Here is a 19,087-nt window from a genome sequence, read left to right as displayed (position 1 = left end):
TCTCTCTCTCTCTCTCTCTCTCTCTCTCTCTCTCTCTCTCTCTCTGTCTCTCTGTCTCTCTCTCTGTCCTAGTGGGACGCGTTCTCCATCCCCGAGTTGCGCAACTTCCTGCGGATCCTGGAGAAGGAGGAGCAGGAGCAGGTGTCCACAATCACACGTCGCTACGACAACTACAAACTCAGGCTGCAAGAGGCCTTGAGTGCCGTGGGGGGCCCGGTGTAACGACAGCACCGCCACCTAGAGGCCTGGTGGACCGACGGGTGGGGGGCCGCAGAAACACTGAAAGACCCCCCCTGGGGAGAGGGGGGGGGGGGTGCTGGGGACTTGGAGAAGAAAGGGGGGGACTCTGGTGGAAAGACAGATGGAGAGATGGACTGCTGGAGGGGTGTTATACAGCCTCTCAGATGGTACTGCCCTGGACGGTCACTAGAGGGCAGCAGCGAGCTGTCGCTCTCTTACTCCCTCACCCTGCCAGGCAGGAAGAAGACTGTGCCCACATGGGGCAAACTCACCAAAGAAACTCGCTGTGTGCCATATTCACTCTGCTTTCTCTTACTTTCTCTCTTTCTTCTTGATGTATTTCAATATTTTAATTTTATTTTTTTCTCTTTTTTTGTTACCTTCCTAAAACATGTGATTGTCATTTTGAGGCCATATGTCAAATCGGATCATTCTGAATTATTATTTCAGAATTTTATTTTAATTTAATTTGTTGCTGCGACGGTCTGTAAATATTTTCGTTTTGTTAATTTATGTGGGTATAGCTGTATCCTTTTCCCTATGAACATGGTCTTATATTTGAGTTTAAACCTATTGAGGCGTCCCAGCATATATAATCACATCCATAATCCACACAACAAGCCTTTTATCCGGAGCTTCTCACAGAGGTTAATACACACACACACACACACACACACACTACTAGCCTCACGCCATTAGAGCTAGTCGGTAACACTGGCTCCATCATAGCAATGGGAGAAGAACAGTTGAAGTTGAATCAGACATGTAGACGAGCAGAGCAGGAAGCAGGGACATGGGGCTCTACAGGTCACAAGCGATCCTTCTAGTCTGCCTGTAGCTAGCTGAACGCATGGGTCCAGATGTAGCATATTATGCCGGAGAAAGGATGTTGAGGAGTGGCATGGAAACGTGAGGGTTATCGGTCGAGGAGTGAGTGAGTGGTGGGTGAAGGCAGGGGGTGTCGCTGATTCGGTGGGGCCGAGGGAGGGGGCGTCATTGGACGGGGACGGTTCCGGCGTCGGCCAATGACGGCGGGAGCGCGCGGACGAGACCACCCCGCCGTGGACGACCCCCCTCGCCTCAACAGGCAGAGCCGAGCCCCACAGGCGGGGGAGGGCGCGGTGCAGTGCCGCGAGTGCAGAAACGGTCTTCAGGAAGTGGATGAGGTGGCGTAGAGGAAGTCGAAAAGAAACTGACGGAAAGAGGAAGTGGGAGAAACGAAAACGCATCTGAAAAAAGAAGACGAGGGTTTCCATCGATGTGAAGCCAGGGCAGTGTTCAGGCAGACAGGGCTGTCGGGCCCAGATAGCATGGAGTCAATACGGCCACGTTTGTTTAGGCTCCTCCGCTGGTATCGTACAGGGGATGGCCGTTGACCCATATCTGCGTAGCCTTGGCCAATGCTTCAGAAAGAAAAGCCTTAAATAGGAGCTCGTGACCTCCGGGTGAACCGATTTCCCTCACGTGGGTCGCACCCCGGGGGGAGGGGCAGTTCTAAGGGGGACTGTAGGTGTGTACAGGAGTTTCACATGTCGTAGGCTAGACATGCAGGCTGTACCCGGGCACAGTGCCTGGGCGCTCTTACAGGCTGGCTCTCGTGGAGGGTTTGTGAGCGTCTGTACCTAGTTAGAGGTTCCAACCCAACGATGAGTGCTTGTTGTTGCTTCACGGAGCTGAAAGGTCTATGAGTTGGTCATGAGCGTCCTAAATGAGAGTCCTGCAGAACTCGGTAGTTGACCCGGTATTCCTTCAATGTCTGTTTCTCTCCGAGTCTCATGTCTCAGTGTCAGCTTGGGCTGTTCCCGTTTCAATACTCCATACAGACAGTTAGTGTTATGTTAGGACCTTCAGCAGGTAAGACCATTGTAACTAAACGGCCCAGCGTTTACAATACGGAACCTCCTGACCGTATCAAACACATAATCATGCAGATAAAGAGTTGTAATCCGGTTTCAAGCCTCAGCATATTCCTGCGTGTACTATATGACGTATTCTCTGATGGTACTGCAATGTTTCTACGCGTTTTCTCTGTCCGGTAGTCTAGTTATAGTCGTATAGTTATGTCGCCATCCAGTGGACAGCCACTGTCACCACACGCTTGTCTTGAGCTGTGTCGGAACCCTGGATGGAAGTGTGTTGAGTACATGTTGCTTCTTTGATTTTGGAGGCCTATTATAACCAAAGAAGTTTTAAAATGCATAGAATATTCTAGACATTGCCTGGTGCAAGCTATTAGATGCCTCGCCACACAGAGGGAAAATTATACTTAGATTTATTTTTATTTAATGGGGTTTACAACCCACACTTAATTTTACTTTCAAACACTGGGTATTGGTATAATTTAAGGTGGTCTGTTATTAGTTTGTTCTGTGCAGGCAGGCACATACACATATGTATGTGTGTATATATATCCTGAAGAAGCCATCATTTGAATTGAAAATCAGCTAAACAACATTGCTACCAAGCACAGACAAGTATTACAAGGCAGACACCACTGTCCCATTATTACCTAGTTAGCGAGTGATTCTGGATAGTGTCAGGGCCTTAAATCAGAACAGTTATTGAGACTAAGCTTTTCGGGCACTTTACATTCTCGTTCAGGGATTTTCTTTTTTCTTTTCTCTTCTCATATTTGATCAGATGCCTGCATCTTCCACCACAGTTTGATGCAATGTTTTTATAACTCTTATTTCTCATTGGAACTGGTCGCCGTATGAATGGCTTATATTTTGGGGAAGATTTTGTATTGGTTTTCTTAAACTCTTGTGATGTATGGCTACACTAGCTCATGGTTTGATTCGTCGTGCAACTTTAGACTGTGAAAGTTCAGTTTGTATCTAAAAATTGTAGCATGTTTTGAGTGACAGTGCTATCTGGGTCGTTCATTTGGGCCTTAATGTAGGTTGTATGTGCAAACTGCCATGTGAAACCCATTCATGTATGTGGCAGTTTTCCAACCAAAGGCCAGTACTGTTGAAAATAGACAGGACAGATCATTATAGATCCACATAAACCAGATATATGTAACTCTTGTTTGCCAAAGATCTCTGGCTCTCCTGTTCCTGTTGCTATGCTACTGTACTGGAGATTCTAGAATAGAAACGCGTGCCCTCACTGTGTTTTAACTCCCAACCATAGATCTCTAGTGGTGTTAAAGGGATAGAACATGTCCTCCTTATCCAAGTTTCCTATGACAATGGACTGAAGACGGGAGTGTGGTATCCCTTTAACGTATCCCTAGGTGATCTGCTGAGACCATATAAGGGGATGCACGCTTCGAGGAAAGGGGACTTAACCAAAAGTGTATATTGAGAAAAAAAAGTTGCTATATTCTATTTATATCATTGATGCAGGTTTATTTTTGTAGGTAACTTGTTCTTTTAGAACCGTTACCATGTGTGGCCTTTCTTCTTAAAGGCCTCAATTTATCCAATAAAGTTGAAATTGAAAAATCAAGGTTTTTTATTTTGTGGTGCACAGTACAGGTACAGGATTCAATTTTGTGAACAATGTTTTTCTTGAGACTGACTGCTTAGTAAAGGCTTGCAAAAGACACATTTCATGGGACAATTATCAAAGGAGGAGGAGGGTATGATGGAGGGAGGAGGAGAGGAGGAGGGTGTGATGGAGGGAGGAGGAGGTTGTGATGGGGGGAGGAGAGGAGGTTGAGGAGGAGGGTGTGATGGAGGGAGGAAGAGAGGAGGAGGTTGTGATGGAGGGAGGAGGTTGATGGGGAGGATGAGAGGAGGAGGGTGTGATGGAGGAGAGAAGGAGGTTGTGAGGGAGGGAGGAGGTTGATGGGGAGGATGAGAGGAGGAGGGTGTGATGGAGGAGAGGAGGAGGGTGTGAGGGAGGGAGGAGGAGGGTGTGATGGAGGGAGGAGGAGAGGAGGGTGTGATGGAGGGGATGAACCTAGAGTGAACGACAACATCAGATGTGGGGAACACATACGTATGCCAGTTTAACCCTTGTGTTATCTTCGGGTCATTCTGACCCATCAGTCATTGTGACCCACCGTCGTATTGCGACAACTTTACCGCATACAAAAACAAAGTGAAGCATTTTCTTTTAACCGTTGGGCTGTCTCAGACCCCCCACATTGCGAAGGTTAAAATAATTATTATTTTTATTTTTTTTGTATTGATTAAAATTGGGTAAACACAACGATGGTTCGTTATGAACCTTTGGGTCATGTGACCCGAAGGCAGCACAAGGGTTAAGAGGTGTGTTATACAAGCATACGTAGGCTACAGATAATGGACGCCAGTTTCTCAGCTTCAAAATGTACATCCATTGTTAATGCTAGCATGCGATGCACATTCTGTTTGCAATAATTCAGCCAAATAAGGGTTTTTGAGCCTCATGTAATATTTTGACTCTAGTTGAACTCGTGTTTGAGTCTAAAAAATATGACCGGTAGGCCTATTACTTTCTTTCGTTTCATAATATTAACTGACGGCGGCGGCCGTGTTAAAAAAAACATCTAATTAATTAGTAATTATTGCTACAACAAATTCTATACAATATTAGATTTTAATTGTCTGATTCTGAATTTGTTTTTAATCAGTTACACTTTCCTTCCAGCAAATCCATATCTTTGTTTTTCAGTGTGTAACAGGAGTGATGATCAGAGGGGCAGAGTTTTTACCTTCATCATTCACACAGGGACAGAAGAATGGATAGACTTTCTCAGTGAAGGTGCAGCGAGTGAAAGAGTAGATATGAGACCTGGCCTCCACATCATAAAAGGAGACCAGACCCTCCTCATAGTCCACAAACACCCCCACCTTCTGGGGCTTCTGTCTCAGGGAGAGGAGGACATGGGGGTCAGCCGGAGCCTTGTACTCATCTCCATTCCTCAGCCATACAGTCCAGTATCCATTGTTGGGACTCAGTTTGATCTCCCCCTTCCTGTTGATGGACTCTCTGGCCACTCCCAGAACCCGATTAGTCTTCCCCTCAACCTGCACCTCATAGTAGAACCTCCCTGAGGAGAAGCCCTGCTTTCCCAGGACACTGACACAACGATCAAACCTCTCTGGGTTGTCAGGGAGATCCTGCTTTATGTCTCCATGTCTCACTTGTTTCCCATCCTCAGACACGATGAGTTCAGGACATGCTGTATCAGGGTCCAGAGTCACATCCACTGCATACTGCTGAATCCTCTTCAGTTCAGTATCAGACAGCTTCTCCATCTCTTTATCGAGTGTCTCCTCCAGCTGAGACACAGCTCTCCTCACTGCCGCCACACTCAGACCACTGTGGACACTGATTTCAGACCAGTCCTTGGTGTGTGGAGGGGTGCTCAGGGATGGGAAGCTCTGGAGCAGGTGGAGGTGGTCCTCAGTGTGTGAGAGCTGCTGCAGCTCAGTGCTTCTCCTCTTCAGCTCAGTGATCTCCTGCTCCAGATCTTGAATCAACCCTTCAGCCTGTTTCTCTGCTGCTTTCTGCTTCTCCTCAATCACCTCAATGAGCTCAGCTTGGCTTCTCTCAATGGAGCGCACCAGAGCAGTGAAGACCTGAACACTGTCTGATATCTCTCTCTCTGCATCTGTCTTGCTGGTCTCTACTGAGAGTTTGATCTCCTGAATCTTCCTAGATCTTTCTTCCATCATCTGCTTCATCTCATCCATCATCTGTCCCAGCTTAGTCTTCCTCTCTTCATATGCCTCTTCTAAAGTGACAGTGTCATGGGTCTTGTGGTCTGTTTTCATGCACATGACACAAACAAACGTCTGGTCCTTTCTACAGAAGAGTTCTAACAGTTTGTCATGCTTCTGACACATCCTGTCCTCCAAGTTCTCCACAGGGTCGATCAGCTTGTTTCTTCAAGGCTGCAACTCTCTGATGAGGCTCCAGGTGAGTCTCACAGTAAGAGGCCAGACACACCAGACAGGACTTCAGGGCCTTGAGCTTGGTACCTGTACAGATGTCACATGACACTGTTCAGATGTCACAAGACACTTCAGGATTAGTAGGACGCAGGTCTGGACTGATGGCAGCTTTCAGTGGCTCTGACTTCCTGAACTGAGCAGCCATCTCAGAGATGAAAGTGTTGAGATCTGGTCTCTTATCAAAAGTCATTTTACACATGGGACATTGACATAGGTCACTGTTGTCCCAGTACTTGGTGATACAGGCCTTGCAGAAGTTGTGTCCACATGAAGTAGAGACTGGATCAGTGAACACATCCAGACAGAGAACACTGGAACTGATCTTCAGACAGGAGACTGTTGCAGGAAGCCATTTCTAGAATAAGACCAGGAATTCTGAATTCTATCTAGCAAGTCAGCTGACGGGAAGGGTTTTAGTGATTGAGAGATATAGAAACAAAGAAATAAAGGAAAATAATGTGTGATGAGGGAAGAATGACAGAGAGACATGTTGAATGAAAGTTGTGTGAATACAAATGTGTCACGGCGTGAGGTGGGGTTGGACCCAAATGCAGGGGAGTCGGCAGGCATGGCAGAAATAAGGGTTTTATTTTCTCAAAACGGGAACAGATAGGGTACTTACACGGACAGGTATGGTAAGGACAAGACAAAGACTGGACACAAAACAGGAACCTAAAGACACACCCAAACGACACACAGGTGGACACAATGACGCTAACGAGACAGGTGAAGACTGACAGGGAAACACTAGGGCAGGACAAAAAACTGAAACTGGGGGGGGGCACGGCTGTGGCCGTGACAGGACCCCCCTCTCAAGGGACGTCACCGGACGTCCCACAAGGCCGGAGCAGGTCCGGAGGCAGGGCAGAAGCAGGTCCGGGGGTCGACCCGGAGGCAGGGCAGAGGGCCGGCGCAGGTCCGGGGGTCGACCCGGAGGCTGGGCAGAAGGCCGGCGGCCCGGAGGCCGGCAGGTCCAGGGAACCACCCGGGGGCAGGACAGGCACAGGGGACAGGTGGTGCCTGGGAGCGCGGACGAGGGGGCGCCTGGGAGCGCGGACGAGGGGGCGCCTGGGAGCGCGGACGAGGGGGCGCCTGGGAGCGCGGACGAGGGGGCGCGGACGAGGGGGCGCCTGGGAGCGCGGACGAGGGGGCGCGGACGAGGGGGCGCCTGGGAGCGCGGACGAGGGGGCGCCTGGGAGCGCGGACGAGGGGGCGCCTGGGAGCGCGGACGAGGGGGCGCCTGGGAGCGCGGACGAGGGGGCGCCTGGGAGCGCGGACGAGGGGGCGCCTGGGAGCGCGGACGAGGGGGCGCCTGGGAGCGCGGACGAGGGGGTGCCTGGGAGCGCGGACGAGGGGGCGCGGACGAGGGGGCGCCTGGGGGCGCGGACGAGGGGGCGTCTGGGAGCGCGGACGAGGGGGCGCCTGGGAGCGCGGACGAGGGGGCGCCTGGGAGCGCGGACGAGGGGGCGCCTGGGAGCGCGGACGAGGGGGCGCCTGGGAGCGCGGACGAGGGGGCGCCTGGGAGCGCGGACGAGGGGGCGCCTGGGAGCGCGGACGAGGGGGCGCCTGGGAGCGCGGACGAGGGGGCGCCTGGGAGCGCGGACGAGGGGGCGCCTGGGAGCGCGGACGAGGGGGCGCCTGGGAGCGCGGACGAGGGGGCGCCTGGGAGCGCGGGCACGGCGGCAGGCTGCGGCCAGAAGTCCTCGGGCGGAGGAGGCTGCGTCCAGAAGTCCTCGGGCGGAGGAGGCTGCGTCCAGAAGTCCTCGGGCGGAGGAGGCTGCGTCCAGAAGTCCTCGGGCGGAGGAGGCTGCGGCCAGAAGTCCTCGGGCGGAGGAGGCTGCGGCCAGAAGTCCTCGGGCGGAGGAGGCTGCGGCCAGAAGTCCTCGGGCGGAGGAGGCTGCGGCCAGAAGTCCTCGGGCGGAGGAGGTGGCCGGGGCACAGGGCAGGACCGGGGCTGGGGCACAGGGCAGGAACGAGGCTGGGGCACAGGGCAGGAACGAGGCTGGGGCACAGGGCAAGAACGAGGCTGGGGTACAGGGCAGGAACGAGGCTGGGGTAAAGGGCAGGAACGAGGCCGGGGCACAGGGCAAGAACGAGGCAGGGGCACAGGGCAAGAACGAGGCAGGGGCACAGGGCAGGACCGAGGCAGGGGCACAGGGCAGGAACGAGGCTGGGGCACAGGGCAGGAACGAGGCTGGGGTACAGGGCAGGACCGAGGCTGGGGTACAGGGCAGGACCGAGGCTGGGGTACAGGGCAGGAACGGGGCTGGAGTACAGGGCAGGAACGGGGCTGGGTACCGGCGGCAGGTGGCCGAGACTCCCCGGCAGGAACAGCCTCGGTGCTCTGGGTGCTGGGCGGCGCAACCTTGTTCGTCCGGGCGCAGGGCGGCACAACCTCAGAATGAGGCAGGGGCACAAGGCAGGATCGAGGCAGGGGCCCAGGGCAGGACCGAGGCTGGAGTACAGGGCAGGAACGGGGCTGGGTACCGGCGGCAGGCGGCCGAGACTCCCCGGCAGGAACAGCCTCGGTGCTCTGGGTGCTGGGCGGCGCAACCATGTTCGTCCGGGCGCAGGGCGGCACAACCTCAGGATGAGGCAGGGGCCCAGGGCAGGACCGAGGCAGGGGCCCAGGGCAGGACCGAGGCTGGAGTCGGGGTTCAGGCTGGGGCTGGAGCCGGAACCAGGACTTGGGGTGGGCCCTCCGCTGCAGGCTTCGGGGTCCACCAAAAGCAAGTCGGGTCCCTAGGAAAGGGTTCGGGGAACTCTCTGCTGGGTCCATTTGTGGTCTTGTCCTTCTGTCACGACGTGAGGTGGGGTTGGACCCAAACGCAGGGGAGTCGGCAGGCATGGCAGAAACAAGGGTTTTATTTCTCAAAAACGGGAACAGATAGGGCACTCACACGGACAGGTATGGTAAGGACAAGACAAAGACTGGACACAAAACAGAAACCTAAATACACAGAACCAAACGACACACAGGTGGACACAATAACGCTAACGAGAACAGATGAAGACAATGACAGGGAAACACTATGGCAGGGCAAAAAACTGAAACCGGGGGGGGGGGGGGGGGGGGGGGGGGGCACGGCTGTGGCCGTGACACAAATGTGTGTGTGTGTATGGTGTGTTTATGTGTGTATGCAGTGAGCATGCGTATGTTATCTACATTTCAGTTTAAGATACTCTTGTACTGATTATCCATTTGTTGCAATGGAATACTGTAGATTTGTCTTTGGAGGGTGACAGCAACAGCACAATATGCAGCTACACAGTAACACATGATGTGTGAGCATGTGTGTCCGGGTCTGTGAAGGCATGCAGTATTCAAGTCCTCTAATGCTGGGTACACACCACAGGATAATCGGGCCGATTTTCCCCCTTCCGACAATCCTAGGTAATGTCCCAATTATCTTGATGGTTCTACAGATTATTTTATCACGTTTCCTTGGTGTGAGGTGTGTTAAGAGTGACAGAATCTGCTCGGAAGGACGTCGGAGGCGCCTCGTTCGCGAATCAGAAATCCTGATGTGTGGGGGGAACCCCGAGGACCAATTTAGTTTTGGTCTCATAAATTGCCAAAAACTGCTTGACTAGCAATTCCCTGAACTCTATTTAAACTCTGTTTTGTTCATCATGAGTTGTGGAGATTACATCATTATAAAGAATTGCTTGAAAAAGGCCATTACTTAGTACCCAATCTATTTAAAGATATTACAAAACAAATGACAAATCAGACAGTTATGTTATCAATACTGTCATGACAGAACCGAATTTCATATAATTTATCGTTGGATGTGTTGAAAACAATAACAAAATGTTGCCAACGACAGTTTAAGTTGAGGTTAAGTTTAAAGTATTTGTGAAATCCAAAGTGACTTGCAGGACATTTGACAAAAATTGAATTTTAACAACCATGAGAAATTGAGGCATTATGTATAAACAGCCAGCATAGTCATATAGACCGAACATAATCTGGTGATAAACTGAATATATATCGTAAAGAAAGAACTGAATGTATACATGAATCGTAAAGAAAATGAATTTGCATCACAACATCTGTCTTTCTCTTTTTTATCACATTAAAGATTCCAGCAGCATACACTAGTGTAGTTTAGATTGAAGAAGAAATGAATTTAGCAATGACGAGCTCAAGGAGCCTCCCAAATTAAGTCTTAGGACACCACAGGTCAGGAGGGTACAAACTGATCCTAAAGTCTTAGCTTAACAGATTCATAAATATCATTTTGTGACATTTTACTTTGGGTTCATTTGTAGCTGCAACAGTGAATAAATGGTTTGACTGCTGCATGTATTTCTGTACACATGAAAAATATAATCAGCTGATGAGTTTCTGTTTTAAGCCTTGTAGCCTTAACCTATTTTTTATGTGTTTGGAAGTCTTATCACAGTTTATGTGCACTGTGAAGTTAATACATTTCTCATGAAAAGAGCCATCTATTTGTTATCTTCCTTATTGTCATCTCCTATCCAAGCTATATGTTCCTTTTGTAACGTGAGTTTCCTTGTATGATGTCAAGGGCCCTGGACAATAAGCACATTCAAGTAATTTCTGTAAAACCCTTGTGTATTTCTAAATAAATAAATGAATTCACAGATATGTATAGTTGTGATATTTGATTTTATTCAAACTGGCATAAACGCAGATCATGATGAATGCATCTTGTGTAAGTGTCTGACTGTTTCAACTCAATTTAAATGAAAGAAGAAAAAACACAATAATGCATGTTGCTTGATCCACATCTTCCTTTACGGATGTTTTTCACCAGCCTTTTTCAACACAGCATCTGACAAAAGAAATATCAATTCAAGCCACAAGTCACATGCACACAGTAAAAGGACCAAAGATGTCTATGGATGAAAACCAGCCTATAGATTTATACTTACATATTTCCACCCCCACAGTATGAATTGCTGTCTTTATATTCATTACTACTACATCTCTTGGCACATCTTCCATTCTCACATGCAGCATAAACATCTGGAACGAGTGAACAGTACAGTTGCAATTCAATGGCAGTAGAAAACAGCAAACAACTTATTTATACACTACAGTTTATAGAAGCAAAGATGATTTATACAACAGGAAACACAGAGGTAGATCAAGTGACAGTAAAGTGAAACAGTACTTACTGCACACCAGTGCAATCATCATCAGCACAACGTACAGCACGATCACTGGCTTCATGGCTTCTCTTTGGGGTGTTGATGCTATCCAGTGAGAATTGAGGAAAACGTCTGACTGTGGCCTGGTTGCACCTGCTTTTATACATGATGAACACTGTTGCAATCACATCCGGGCTGTTGCAACACACGTTACCTCATCTTGGATTTTACAGGATTTGTCAGACAACTAAGACAAAGCAAACACAACTTCCAACACAGCTCAGGGTCAGCTGACTAATTCCTTTCACCTGAGAATTTCCCAGAAATATAATATGACAACAACATTTATATTATTCAGAGAATGAATGTTGGATTAGTTTTGAGAATTTATATCCACTTCATTTCCTGGAGTAACGTGGATGGGGTTCAAAGGGGAATCAGTTTACCAAAGGCTGTCTTATAAAGTTGTGCCTTACATTTACATTTAGTCATTTAGCAGACGCTCTTATCCAGAGCGACTTACAGTAAGTACAGGGACATTCTCCCCGGGGCAAGTAGGGTGAAGTGCCTTGCCCAAGGACACAAGGTCATTTGGCACGGCCGGGAATCGAACTGGCAACCTTCTGATTACTAGCCCGCTTCCCTCACCGCTCAGCCACCTGACTCCCTGCCTTAAAATCAATAGTACTTACAATACCTAAAAGGAAGACCTGACAATGAATCCTTAACAGAAATCTTGTTTGAAACCATGAGTGAAAGCCCCCTCATTCCCTTCTTCAAGAAATCAAACTGATTCATAAATATCATGTTGTGATTCATAAATCAACATTTTACTTTTGGGATCATTTGTAGCTGCAACAGTGAATGAATGGTTTGACTGCTGCATGTATTTCTGTACACATGGAAAACATAATCAGCTGATGAGTTGCTGTTTTAAGCCTTGTAGCCTTAATCTATTTTTACTGTGTTGGGTAGTCCTATCACCAATCAGAAATCCTGATGTGTGGGGGGAACCCCGAGGTCAAACCCGCACAAGCTCTGGAGATTTTCACGTGAAACTAAACAATATCCAATCATAAAGCAAGCTGAGAGAAGACGGAAGCATAACAAACATAGTCATAGCGCAGCACAAAGTTAAATCAAATAACTTATATTGACTCTTTGGTTAAATGGCTTTGGACAGCAGAGATGGAGGATCAGCTTGTCGATTTGTGGCAACAGCAAACCCTTTTCTTTTTCTCTCTGAAAATCATTCCAAACACCATCATCGCAATTTCTTCCAGCATATCGTCCGTCATGCTTATTCTTGAGTCTCGAGAGATTTTGCACATTTCTTGTGTTCACAGTCGGGACACTGGTTGAAAATCAGTTTGTGTGTGGTGTGCTGTCTTTGTCACATCAGGGCACACACACTATAGAAGCAAAACTGTTAAATCTAGGATTTTTTGTCCTCATGTTTTTGGTCTCTTACAGTTTGAAAATCGTATAAGATTAAAGAAAATCTTTTAGCGTGTCCCCTGCATGAATGGGAAGGCAGAGACCTTCAATTAACACACCTGCAGGTGATTGTGTGAGTGACATCAGCTGATGACGTGACGCACAGCCTGAATTCCATGCCAGAACTAGCTCCTCCATTTATGAAGCACCATAACAACCTTAGTGCTCATTGCACCTCTCATGTTTCCTACAATACAACTGGTGCCTGAACCCCACCTGAACCCTGTACTCTGTCTGTACTGCAGGACTGTACATCACTAAACCAATCACTCAGTAAATCACTACACTCTGTACATCACTCATAGACAACTGGAGAGAGTCTGACATTCATACAAACCTCCCCTGACTGGATGTTCACCTCTTTGTCACCTACAGAGCACACACTTACTCATTCATTCTCTAAGGTCTATCACAATGATGCACACTGGTAACATGAAGTCAGCTACCATACAAGCATTGTCTTTATTAGTCAGAAATGAAGGTGGATGTTTGACAGTGAAATGAACACTCCTGCACTGATCTAGCAGCCTGGTTTGAGTCACCTGCAGCTTGTTAAGATATCTCCTTGCTGCTGCTGACCATGTGACTGGTCCTGGTCATCCTCAGCACCATTGATACTATACTGACTGTCATGGAGGACCACACAGAGGTGACACATCAGCAGGTGTAGTTCCCTCCTCTCTCTCCTGATACTGGAGCTGCTTGTTCATTCTCTCTCCCTGGCCAAGCAAGAGGCAATGTTCCTTTGCCTCAGGTTTCAATATTACTGTATTTACTACTTCAAACATGTTAAAATAATAAACTGCTGTGGATCACACTCTCACCCCTCCTCTCTCTCTCCCCCTCTCTCCTTCTCAGATCACTCAGCAGTTGGAGGGATCTGTTTGCACGTGATCAGTCTGGTGTTACAGACAAGTTTATACATTAAACAAAATGTTTTAAAGTAAATACTTGAACAATCTTAAAACAGTAAAACGTCTGAACATAGAGGCTGCATTGGTCATTTCATTTTCTGTGGCGTCTCTGACATGGTAGATTGTTGTAGGTGAACCTTGGACGGTTTTGTTTGAAAAGACGTTGAACTTGGTCTGATAAGTTTGAGAACTACAGGTTCAGCATATTTACAACAGTTTAGGGTTTAGGTATCAAAGGGGGAAAACTTAAAACATCAATAGTTGTTCCTGATGGGTAAAATAATAGACCCAACAACATGAACAGATACTCGAGTTAGTTTAGAAAGACTACAGAGGACGTCTAACATCTGCCTGTTTCATCTCACTCAAGACAGAAAGCTAAAGTGCCTGCAGAACCTGTTTACATTAAACAGACCACTTTCGCCCTTTAGAACATCACACATTTAGAATAACTAGGTTATACATTTTGACCCCAGCTGGACTACTCCATTACCACCCCAAAGAAGTGTGTTCATGTTTGCTTGTGCAGTGTGTGTAATGGTTAGTTTCTGAGGTCCTTAGCTGAACTAAGGATCTGGAATGGGGCTTCAGTGAACAACCGGTGGACTTCACAAGTTATCAAAAAGAGTAGTCAATTTATTACATACACAAATAAAACATACGGCAGGTACAAGGTCTGGTGCCACTGATAAACAGCAAACCCAGCAAACAACAACACTGTAAAATAGGCACAACAATTACAAACAAAATGTCAACACGATGCAATAAGTGAGCACACTTGACATGACACTTCTCCAGATCTGGCTGGTCGTAGGTATTGGCTGTTGGGTTTACCTTTCACTGACCTCCTAAACTGAGCAGCCATCTCAGAGATAAGTGTTGACACGAAGCTTAGGTCTCGTATCAAACTTCTCCTTGCACATGGGACATTGACACAGGTCACAGTTGTCCCAGTACTTGGTGATACAGGCCTTGCAGAAGTTGTGTCCACATGGAGTAAAGACAGGATCAGTGAACACATCAAGACAGATAGAACACTGGAACTGATCTTCAGACAGGAGGCTGCTGCAGGAAGCCATTTCTAGAATAAGACGAGAAGTTACAATTTTAAATCTTGTGAACCAATGACCTCACAAACAAAATTATAATGGTATATTGTTGAAAATGTACTTTCATTAAAGAAGCGATAGCACAGATAGAAATAGTACAATACAGAAATACTGCATATAGAAGAGCATAGTTCTATAGTCTTTCATCATTGGATACACCTGATTGATTCTCTGTTCTCACCTGTTGGTACTTTTGTTGTTTTCTATGATCTCTGTGTATAAAATAACCAAATCATTCTCTACCTAAACTTTGTAGAACGTGTTTCCTGAGTTCAGAATCTCTTAAGATTTGTTTCAGTGAAATAACGATAAGAGGCTCCTCCCCTCCCAGTCCTCTGTCCTGAACAAAGTTAACCCTTTCATGACTGTATTTTATTTATCAAGTCAGCTGACAGGAAGGGTTTTTTTACTCTGAAGTAAGTGAGTGGGAGAGATTGAGAGAGATAGAAACAAAGAAAGAAAGAAAAATAGTGTGTGATGAGGCAAAATGACAGAGAGACATGTAGAATGGAAGTTGTGTGCATATAAGTTTGTGTGTATGGTGTGTTTATGTGTGTGTGCAGAGTGAGCATGCGTATGTTATCTACATTTCAGTCAACATACTCTTGTACTTATTTAACCATTTCTTGCAATGGAATACTGTAGATTTGTCTTTGGCAAGGGTTCTAATCTAATCTATTTGGAAAACTTCCTGCCTTGGAGCAGCTAGCATAGCACATTCTTAGCACATCAAACTTTGTGTTTAGGAAAGAGAGACATACGAGCGACATACACAGTAGTTAAACATACGTGTAACTACACCCAACAGGTGTACAACTTTGTATTTATATCATTATTATTCAAGTCAAGTCGGTATATTTTTAATGTTTCCAAATAATCATATCAATTAAATATGATTAATCCAGTTGAAAGATTAAAGCAGGAAAACATTAACATAACATTAAGATTCATTAATATATATATACATATATACACACACACACACACACACACACACACATACACCCATCAGTCACACACACAGTATATGTTGTTTGTGTGCTTTTTGTGCATTCATTGTGTGTCTAGGTCACTCACTGTCTCTCAGGTTGTGGCATATTGAAACATAATGGGTAACAAGGTATCCATGGTCCTATCCAAGGTCTCCTTCTCCTAGGAGTATTTTTACCTTTGAGAGGTCACTAAGACCTTTGAAATCTGAGATTACAGAGTGCAATTTGCTACAGTAACCATTTCTTGTATCACTGAATGTTTCACATTGTAAAAGGAAGTGCATCTCTGTCTCAACCTCACCTGTCGAACAGTGACCACATATTCTGTTTTATTTTGGTTGCCATGATGGGTCGTCCTGTTTCAATTGTCAATTGGTGGTCACTGAGCCTGTACTTGGTTAATATCTGACGTAGAAGTAGTAGTAGAGAGATATTCTGCCAGTTTATAATATCTTTGTAAGACTAGATACCATTCAAATCTACTTTGGCTTTTAGTTTCTTCTTTTCAATGTTCCAGATAGGTTTCTTTACATTGTGTTATAATTTGGTGTACTCTGATTGGTGTTTGGAAAGCAGTGTTGGTGTGAGACTGGTCAGGGTGTGTCTGAGTGGGGGCAGTTAGTCTCAGCACCAACTGACATAGGGGACTCTTATCTGGGTTCAGCTCTTGGGTTTGGAGGGCTTTGGAATGGAATGTGTCTAGAGGGCTGGATTTAAGGTGATTAAAGAAATGTAGTGCTCTCTTTTAGATATTAATTATCATTGGGTATCTGCCAATTCTGCTCTACATGGATTTGTTGGCGTTTTTCTGTGTATATGTAAGATGTTTCTGCAGAATTCTGCATGGACAGATTCTGTTGGGTGTTTGTCCCAGCAGGTATAGCTATGATGACTGAGTGGACCCCATACTTCACTACCATACAGCGTAATGGGCTGGATGACACAATCAAATATTTTAAGACTGATTTTAACTGATTCTCCTAATTGCATTTAGGGCTCTTTGATATTTTTCTTTTAGTGCATTCACTGCCTGATGCTGTTATGGTTAAATCAAGGTAGTTATAACTCATAGTATGTTCAATTACATGATTATTTATAATAAACTGGTATTTGTCTTCCTGGCATCTTGGGCCTTTTTGAAATATCATGACATTAGTTTTCTTTATATTTACTGCAAGGGTCCAGATTTGACAGTACTGTTCAACAATGTCCAGCTGTTGTTGTAGTCCTTGTTTGGTGGGAGACAGTAAGACAAGGTCATCAGCATAAAACAGAGACTTCACCTCTCTGTCTAGGAGGGAGAGGCCAGGAGCGGTACATTGATCTAGCTTAACAGCAAGTTTATTTATATATATAGACAGTATATTAAATAAAGTTGGATTTAAATTACAGCCCCGACGAACACCCTTCTCTGAGTGAAGACATCAGTTTGTTTATCTCCAATTTTGACAGCACATCTTTCCCAAATACATTGATTTAACCAGGTCATATATGTTTTGCCCCCTATAACACAGTGTAGAAGTTTATAATAGAGCCCTTCATGCCAAATAGTCAAAAGCTTTTTTGAAATCAATAAAACAAGCAAATATTATTTTTTATATTGTTTGGTGTACATGTTTGTTAATTAGACTGTGAAGGGTATTTACATGATCGGTGGTGCGATGTGTCAGTACGAAGCCAATTTGAGTTCTGCTCAAGATGCTGTGTTCATCAATGACATTTATTATTCTTTTATTTAGGAGACTACAGAACAGTTTACCTAGACAACTGCTGACACAGATGCCACAGTAGTTATTAGGGTAAACAAAATTATAATGGTATATTGTTGAAAATGTATTTTCATTTAAAGAAGCAATAGCATAGACATAATTAGTACAATATAGAAATACTGCATATAGAAGAGCATAGTTGTATAGTCTTTTGAACGTCAGAGTTTAGCAACAGTGTGTATTTACTAGCCACATCATCATTGGATACACCTGATTGATTCTCTGTTCTCACCTGTTGGTACTTATGTTGTTTTCTATGATCTCTGTATGTAAAATAACCAAAACACACTCTACCTAAACTAAGTAGAACATGTTTCCTGAGTTCAGAATCTCTTAAGATTCGTTTCAGTGAAATAACGATAAGAGGCTCCTCCCCTCCCAGTCCTCTGTCCTGATCAAAGTTAACCCTTTCATGACTGAATTCTATGTAGTAAGTCAGCTAACAGGAAGGGTTTTATTACTCTGAAGTAAATGAGTGGGAGAGATTGAGAGAGATAGAAAGAAAAATAGTGTGTGATGAGGGAAGAATGACAGAGAGAGACATGTAGAATGGAAGTTGTGTGAATATAAGTGTGTGCGTATGGTGTGTTTATGAAGCTTGCGCAAGTTCAGTCAGGCAAGACCGATCTCTGCACTCGGGCTTTATCGTAGTGTACACTTCTCACTCCCCCCGCTAAGAACGCCCTACCTTCCCCCCGTTCCCTGGTCGGGCGGTCACTAGGGTTCAGGTCGATATAGCGCTCTCGCTATCAATTAATGGTGTCACATGATCCGTGCCTTTAAATATGATTCTCTCCCTGTGTAGTTTGTCCATGCTATCAAGTGCGCTACCCTCCACCACCCCGTCGCCGCCCGGTTCCTGTCTCAGTCTTCGGCTCGATTGGTCGTCGGCTGCCGCCACCGCCACCAGTGTCTGGACTCCGTGGGGGATTCTTCTTCGGGCGTTGGGCAGGCGCCCGTTGATCTATATAATTCCCCATGGGGTTCAAGCTCCAAACACCATAGTACATTTATTAGTCTGTAATAAACATCTTTCACTCATCCCAGGTCTCTCCTGATTGAAATGTGTGTAGGCAGAGTGAGCATGCCTATGTTATCTACATTTCAGTCTAGATACTCTTGTACTGATTTAACCATTTGTTGCAAGGACTCGGTGTGATCATCCCCTTCCTGTTGATGGACTCTCTGACCACTCCCAGATCCCACTTAGTCTTCCCCTCAACCTGCACCTCATAGTAGAACCTCCCTGAGGAGAAGCCCTGCTTTCCCAGGACACAGGGACAAGGATCAAACCTCTCTGGGTTGTCAGGGAGATCCTGCTTTATGTCTCCATGTCTCACTTGTTTCCCATCCTCAGACAGGATGAGATAGGGACATGCTGTATCAGGGTCCAGAGTCACATCCACTGCATACTGCTGAATCCTCTTCAGTTCAGTGTCTAACAGCTTCTCCATCTCTTTATTGAGTGTCTCCTCCAGCTGAGACACAGCTCTCCTCACTGCCCCCACACTCAGACCACTGTGGACACTGATCTCAGACCAGTCCTTG

General features: G+C 46.3%; 1 protein-coding gene, 1 long non-coding RNA gene and 1 pseudogene across 3 annotated transcripts in view; 1 reads left to right on the top strand and 2 right to left on the bottom strand.

The window, feature by feature from the left end:
- Positions 1-3,342, top strand: part of rassf3 (Ras association domain family member 3) — a 36,466-nt gene extending 33,124 nt beyond the window's left edge. For both annotated transcript variants that reach the window (XM_062482821.1, XM_062482822.1), the window contains one exon: positions 73-3,342. In XM_062482821.1, coding sequence (XP_062338805.1) covers positions 73-222 — 150 coding nt within the window. In that variant the 3' untranslated portion in view covers positions 223-3,342. The remainder of the gene's footprint in view (positions 1-72) is intronic.
- Positions 3,343-4,784: 1,442 nt separating this feature from the next.
- LOC134037982 (E3 ubiquitin-protein ligase TRIM39-like) lies at positions 4,785-15,076 on the bottom strand (annotated as a pseudogene).
- LOC134037986 (uncharacterized) lies at positions 10,755-11,437 on the bottom strand. The gene is made up of 3 exons (XR_009932626.1): positions 11,286-11,437; positions 11,040-11,133; positions 10,755-10,939 (listed from the first exon to the last, which is right to left on the bottom strand). It is a non-coding gene; the product is annotated as an uncharacterized LOC134037986 (long non-coding RNA).
- Positions 15,077-19,087: the final 4,011 nt, after the last annotated feature.

Source organism: Osmerus eperlanus, chromosome 17 (assembly GCF_963692335.1).
Source record: "Osmerus eperlanus chromosome 17, fOsmEpe2.1, whole genome shotgun sequence".
In the NCBI taxonomy this organism is placed as follows: Eukaryota; Metazoa; Chordata; class Actinopteri; order Osmeriformes; family Osmeridae; genus Osmerus; species Osmerus eperlanus.
Note: the sequence above shows the minus strand (reverse complement) of the source record. Positions and strands in the feature narration are given on the sequence as shown.